Raw genomic sequence first — 7,762 nt, 5'->3', positions numbered from 1 at the left:
AGCTATAACAACTCACGAGATGTGGCTTTCAAAAATAACTCCTCCAATATAGGGCCGTATCATCGTGCAGACGAACGGATCTATTTATACATATGATGACGTGCACACTTTCGTTTTACGTGGGAACGTTCATGCGGCCCTGTGCGGACACTTCTTCGCGGTTGCTGTAGCGTTAAATGAGATTGTGCGTTTCTTATTAAAACTTAGGCTTAGCTGCATTCGTCCGAAGTGCCTATGCACGATATAAGAGTTCAACGTACACTTCATTAGCTATAAGAGCATATATATATATATATATATATATATGCTCTTCTGTAAGCGCATGTTAAATGCACTAATCAATCAAATTTACAAGTATAAGTCATACACAATGTTTGTTATCTAAATAAAATTATATAGATATAGATGATCATGTAGATCAAACTTTCGCGTCTTCTTATTTTTATATAGATAATAAAAATGTGTATATTATCTATATATCTCTGCATTTCACATGAAAAAAAGTATTTATTATCTTTATCCTAAATTAATTAGAATAATTTTCAGATAATTATGATTTAGAATCATATTTAGCACATAAATATACTTAAATAGTAGAACTTAAACAGTAAAACAATATCGGCAATCAAGAGAATATCATTGCCGTTTATGATTATATAAATGCAATGTAGCTTTTACATTAGTTTATATAAATTTTAAAAAATGACCCATTCCATAAATATACAAAATCTAAAATATGTATAATACAAGTTTAATTATAATAGAAAAACTGATAACAATCATTCGTTCTTAATAAATGGAGCAATAAAAATAAGAGAGCTTACTTGTATTTTAAGAACTAATTGTAAGTACTTTTTTTATAATATAGCGAAAAAGAGAGAAGGCCCTATAACACTGCATATTTTTCACTGCCAATTACTACAACTATGACTATGTCTCAATGACGGGTCGATTGAAATATTAGATTGCTGTCCAATTAATTTTAGTGTATTTTTAAATTAATAAACGAAATACGTGTACATGGTTATTTACATGTTTGAGAATTATATGTTCCGTGACTTTCGTTTGCTTCTATTTGATTTGTTTCATTTCACTATTCGTGCGTGTTAACAATATAAATTTATTCTTGGCATGGAGTGCTTTATTAATAACGGAAAACTATAATTGAGTTAATCAAAATTAATAAATAAGCGAACATATACTATGCCGAGACAGGCTTTGTCTTTTGCTATCACAGAGAGTTTTATAGACTCAGAACTAATAATGTGTTTTTCCTAATGTCGGACAGACATTCACATACTATTTACATTCACTCACTCCATTTTATATTTTCATTTCCATCGATATTAACCAAAATGTATATACTTACAGATTAAAATTTGTACGGCTCTATATAAATGTATAACAAATGTAATTGATTAAATAACTAAAATTGAAACACTTGTACAAAAAGAACAATGCGATACACGATATGGAATCAAGTTTATTGTGAATATTTGTTACAAATTAGATACATTGCGCACATCAATTATTATTTCAATATTCTTATACCCGATTCGTCTTCCAATTTTGAGAAGAATTGAACCGAATTTATTAAACCGAATATAAAATATAAAATTATATTTAATACATTCTCTTTACTATAAATAATTCAAAAACAAATACGTATTAAGCAATGCGATGAAAACAAACACAAAAATATTATATTTGCTTAAATAAAATATCTTTGTTAACAATACTTTTAAAGTAGTAATTTTACAGAATTACTAATGTAATTTGTTTTATAATGAACAATGTCTTATAACAAAAGCAAAAGTATTATAAATATAAATAATTTAAAACGGCTGCCTGATAAGTGGTTAATTAGCTTACACTATGTTCGCAAAATAATCATTATAATTTCGTACTATTTCGCTTTATATTATATTAAAAAAACAATGTTAATAATTATTCATTAGATTACATTAAATGACTCTTTTCTCCACTACATTCAAATAACTGATTTACTTTGCTATTAAAAATCGAATCAATTTAGTCACTATCAGCGGGTGCAATATCTTCAAGAATATTAGCAATTGAAATATTTGATAATTTTTACATAATTATAACAATAACAATAACTGAGTTTAACAATACCAATATAAATTCTCGTTTATATAGGTATGTAAAACGTTTTATGTATAAAATAACTATTAAGCACAAATAATATATATGTTAAAAACAATATTTTTAAAAAGTATTTACAAAATATAAAAAAAATAAAAATTTCGCTCTGTCAATTATGCTTGATATATAGATAATTAAAAAATTATGAGTTTGCAACACATTTGATATATTTATAAGTTTGTGTTATATCGCTTTATGTTAAATCGAAAAAGCAGTTGTTAATAATTACGCTTAAGATTAGTTCTATTACCTTCTTCAGTAGACTCCACTGCCCTATCAGAATTTAAATCGGAACAAAAATTATCAACGTAAATTCTCTTCTTACAAGTTTGCAGCTGATTGCTGCTAAACGTTGAAATATCTGCGGTGTTCCTATCACGATGAAAAAGATTGTATAATCTTGGTGATAATAAGCTGGAACAATTAACAGTACAATATTATGAATTAGTCAGTGTTATAAAGTCTTACTTGAATTGTGTGCATAATGCATAATTATTGAATACAAACTATTAATATTAATTTAACGCTTTTATTATATTAACACTTCTCGCTGTAAACTTGAAATACTAATATAAATGTAACGTATATAAATATTGTTAAAATGTAACAATTTTTGTCCGGTTATTTAATATTAAAAACCCTGATTCACAATTTATATTAAAATAAATATTTAATTAAATAAATTCTTACAAATTACAATTACAAGAAATACAACAGAGCAAAGCAGGTCCGAAAGTATATTTTAATAAAGTATGAACTAATTAAAATAAATTGACGTAAATATAAATATATGTAATAAACACATTCCAAAAGATTGAATTTTATTTTCTTATTTATTATAAACAATTCTGTTCATTCTACACAAATGTACGTGTAAATAATAAGTAACAATATAATTAATTTATAGGAAATTCTTACCGTGTTGGTATAAATTTTGGAGGTACGATGACACGATGAGCTTCGACTAAATGTACCATTATATTAAAAATATTAAATTTTTTTAATTGATTGCACGATTCGCATTTCTCAATTAAAGGAAGTTGGACGTTTACCCAGGTTTTGAGTTCATTAGCTATATCTTCGTTAAGTTTATGTTTTTCTATTATATGCCATTGTATCTTCGTACATGGATTCAAGGATGGCATACAAATTGTAGAACAATAATTACATTTTAATCCGTTTGTTTCAGTAGGAGTAAAAGTATTATCTAATTCTGAAGGTTGATCCTTTCCAAAATGTAAGCCTGACACATGCCCAAGCATTTTGGAACGGTGTGCAATGGTATTCTGATAATCACAAATATTGCATATTTCAATCTTTGTATCATTTTTCAAATAATACCACATCCATGTACAATTTTTTAACCTGTGAAGAATAAAAAATACAAATTGCTGGAATAATTAATATTGTAATGTTTGCTTGTTGAGTAATGTTTACAGTATAATATATATTATACTGTACACATATTAATATAAATATATATAATAAGCACATTTTTAATGTTTGAATTTTATTTTTTTATTTATTAAAAACAATTCTGTGTACACAAATGTACGTATAAATAATAAAAAAACAATATAATAGATTTATCGGAAATTCTTTTTACCCTGTTGGTATAAAGTTTGAAGGTACAGTGACATCATGAATTCTGTGTAAATGTACCATGAAATTGAAAATATCCAATTTCTCAAATTGTTTGCAAGTCTCACATTTCTCAATTATATCAAGTTGCTGATTTACCCAGATTTTGAGTTTATTAGCTATATTTTCGTTAAGTTTATGCTTATCTATAATGTGACGTTGCATATACCAATTTAGACGAAAAGAAGGCTTATAAATTTGCAGACAATAATTACATTTTATTTCGTTGTTCCTTATTGTAAAAAAAGGTGTTTCTTCCGATTTATTATGAATATCAGGATGTTCTTTTTGTATATGTGCTTTCATATATACAATGTGAGTCGAACAATATTTCTCATCACAAATATTACATATTTCATACTTCGTATCTCTTCTCAAATAATACCACATCCATCTATAGTTTATTGAGCTATATAAAATAAAAAATACAAATTGCTGGAATAATTAATATTGTAATGTTTGCTTGTTGAATAATGTGTACAATGTAAAATTACTGATAACAAATCACAACTAATATTATTAATAAGATCTTAATTATCTATTTAAACTTTATCCCCTTCATATAAATTTAACTTTCAATATTCTTAAAAACATGAAAATTATCCAACTACGAATATCTGTATCTTTAAATTAAATTGTACATTTGTTCATACCTATAAAGATTGTCACAAATTATCGATTATAAAAATTTTAAATATAATAGGACGCAAATTTAAGTTATAAAAAAAGACAATAAACACAAATAGAAAGATAGCCAATATCTTCAACGATATTAATTGTAAAACTCATGTTAATTAGACTTTGTTTTCTTGTTTTGACAAATAATATTATCTCGAAATATGTGACCTTTTTTTGCACCTTGTATATATATTTATACTTAACTTTATGAGTATATTTATAACTTAAATATTATAATATATTTGTGATAAAAACGTCCTAAATATTTGAAATCATGATACTATTCGTTGTACATGATTTTATTAAGTGACCATTATGATCTTTCAAGGTTTTCAATTATATTTTTTCTATATTCAATGGATTTGATAAAAATTATCACAAATATGTTGCCTTATTATTTTCGATGTGATACATAGGCCAATTTCCCATCTCCGATTATTTTCATCGACCGATTCAATTTAAGAATTTCAAACAACAAAGTACAGATTATTTTAAATATAGATAAAGTTGATCAGTTTTAAGTTGGCAATTTTTAAATTTAATCAACCGATTAAAATGCACGACAGAAATGATATAATTGGCCCATAATCTCATAAACTGGTGTTACCTTGCCTGAACATCTGACATATCTTCAGCAGTATAAGCAGAGGGTAAGCTGCTTGATGGTGCAATATCAGAAAGATTGCCAGTATCATCTAAAATATTTGATAATTTGTACAAAATTATATAACAATATAATTATCGAATTAATCAATAACAAAATAAATTCTCGTTTATATGAATATGTAAAATGTTTTATGTGTAAAATAACTATCAAGTACAAATAATAAATAATTATAAAAAAATTATTTAAAAAGTATTTAAAACACCGATAGATTTAAATAAGTCGCTAGTGATGAGTAAAACCATACAAGTTATTAATATTTCGACCTAACTGGCCAGTACAAATTATTGCCAACATTTCGTTTTAACGGTCGAAATATTAATAAACTTGTATATTTAATAATTATTTAAAAAATAAAAATTTTGCTCTGTCGATGCTTGATATATAAATAATTAAAAAATTATTAGTTTGCAACACATTTGATATTTATAAGTTTTGATTTATAAGTTTGTGTTATATCGCTTTATGTTAAATCGTAAAAGCAGTGTTAATAATTACGCTTAAGATTAGTTCTATTACCTTCTTTAGTAGACTCCACTGCCCTATCAGAACTTAAATCGGAACAAAAATTATCAACGTAAGTTCTCAAAGTGTTACAAGTTTGCAGCTGATTGCTGCTAGACGTTGGAATATCTGCGGTGTTCCTATCACGATGAAAAAGATTGTATAATCTTGATGATAATAAGCTGGAATAATTAACAGTACAATATTATAAATTAGTCAGTGTTATAAAGTCTTATTGGTATCATGTGCATAATGCATAATTATTGAATACAAACTATTAATATTAATTTAACGTTTTTATTATATAAACACTTCTCGCTGTAAACTTGAAATACTCATATAAATGTAACATATATAAATATTATTGAAAAGCCACAATTTTTGTCCGGTTATTTAATATTATAAACCCTGATTCACAATTTATATTAAAATAAATATTTAATTAAATAAATTTTTACAAATTACGATTTCAAGAAATGAAACAGAGCAAATCTGGTCTAAAAGTAAATTTTAATAAAATATTAACTAACTCAGATAAATTGACGTGATAATAAATATATGTAATAAACACATTCCTAATAATTGAATTTTATTGTTTTATTTATTATAAACAATTTTGTTCATTCTACACAAATGTACGCATTAATGATAAATAACAATATAATTAATTTATTGGAAATTCTTCTTACCCTGTTGGTATAAATTTTGGAAGCACGATGACACGATGAGTTTCGACTAAATGTACCATTTTATTAAAAATATCAGAATCTTTAAATTGATCGCAAGATTCGCATTTCTTAATTAAAAGAAGTTGGTCGTTTACCCAGATTTTGAGTTCATTAGCTATATTTTCGTTAAGCTTATGTTCATTTGTCAAGTGATTTCGTGTATATTTACTCAGATTTATGGATGCCATATAAATTTTAGGACAATAATTACATTTTATTCCGTTGTTTTGTGTTAGAGTAAAGTGTTTTTTCAAAATTGTAATAGGATGTGCGTGTGCGATATGGTTAAGCATGGTGAAATGGTGAGAACTAGTATATGGCATATTACATATATTGCATATTTCATACTCCGTACTCTCATCTCTTCTCAAATAATACCACATCCATCTATATTTTATTGAGCTATATAAAATAAAAAATACAAATTGCTGGAATAATTAATATTATAATGTTTGCTTGTTGAATAATGTGTACATTGTACAATACAATTACTGATAACAAATCAAAACTATAATATTATTGACAAGATTTTATTATCTACTTAAACTTTATCTCCTTTATTTAATTTTAAATTTTCAATATTCTTAAAAACATAAAAAATTATCTAATTTCGAATATATGTATATCTTATTAAAAAATTATATTGTACATTTGTTCATATCTATAAAGAATGTCACAAATTATCGATTATAAAAGTTCTAAATATAATAACATGCAAATTTATATTATTAAAAAAGACAATAAATAGGAAGATAGTCAGTATCTTCAAAGATATTTATTATAAAAATTAAATAATTGGACATTGTTTTTTTGTTTTGATCAATAATATTATCTCGAAAGTTGTGATATTTTTTCGCACTTTGTATATATATTTATACTTAACTTTACGACTATATTTATATGTTAACTTAAATATTATAATATGTTTGTGATAAAAGACGTCCTAAATATTTGAAATCATGATTCTATTCGTTGTACATGATTTTACTAAGTGACCATTATGTACCTTTTTAAGGTTTTCAATTATATTTTTTCTATATTTTATGGATTTGATAAAAATTATCACAAATATGTTGCCTTATTTTTTAATGTGATATATAGGCCACTTCACCATTTTCGATTATTTTAATCGACCGATTCAATTTAAAGATTTCAAACGGCAAAGCACAGATTATTTTAAATGTAGATAAAGTTGATCAGTTTTAAGTTGACAATTTTTAAATTTAATCAACCGATTAAAATGCACGACAGAGATGATATAATTGATCCATAATCTCATAAATTGGTATTACTTTTCATCGTATTCTGACCTATTTGACTTTTCTGCCATGATGATTGCTCTGTAGATCGTGCACTACTGTGGATTATAAAGGAAAAATTA

The 7,762-nt window shown here is 25.2% G+C and overlaps 1 protein-coding gene across 1 annotated transcript; it reads right to left on the bottom strand.

Annotated features, from left to right (window-relative positions):
* Positions 1 to 1,463: 1,463 nt before the first annotated feature.
* LOC114933423 (uncharacterized) lies at positions 1,464 to 7,728 on the bottom strand. Its single transcript, XM_029305965.2, has 7 exons — positions 7,692 to 7,728; positions 6,343 to 6,783; positions 5,669 to 5,835; positions 5,093 to 5,180; positions 3,773 to 4,216; positions 3,085 to 3,531; positions 1,464 to 2,580 (listed from the first exon to the last, which is right to left on the bottom strand). Exons 1-7 carry the CDS (start codon positions 7,709 to 7,711, stop codon positions 2,385 to 2,387), a joined length of 1,803 nt encoding a protein of 600 aa, XP_029161798.1. The 5' UTR covers positions 7,712 to 7,728; the 3' UTR covers positions 1,464 to 2,384.
* Between the last annotated feature and the right edge of the window lie 34 nt (positions 7,729 to 7,762).

This window comes from Nylanderia fulva, unplaced genomic scaffold (assembly GCF_048542155.1).
Source record: "Nylanderia fulva isolate GAGA-0341 unplaced genomic scaffold, ASM4854215v1 Scaffold4, whole genome shotgun sequence".
Lineage (NCBI taxonomy): Eukaryota > Metazoa > Arthropoda > Insecta > Hymenoptera > Formicidae > Nylanderia > Nylanderia fulva.
Note: the sequence above shows the minus strand (reverse complement) of the source record. Positions and strands in the feature narration are given on the sequence as shown.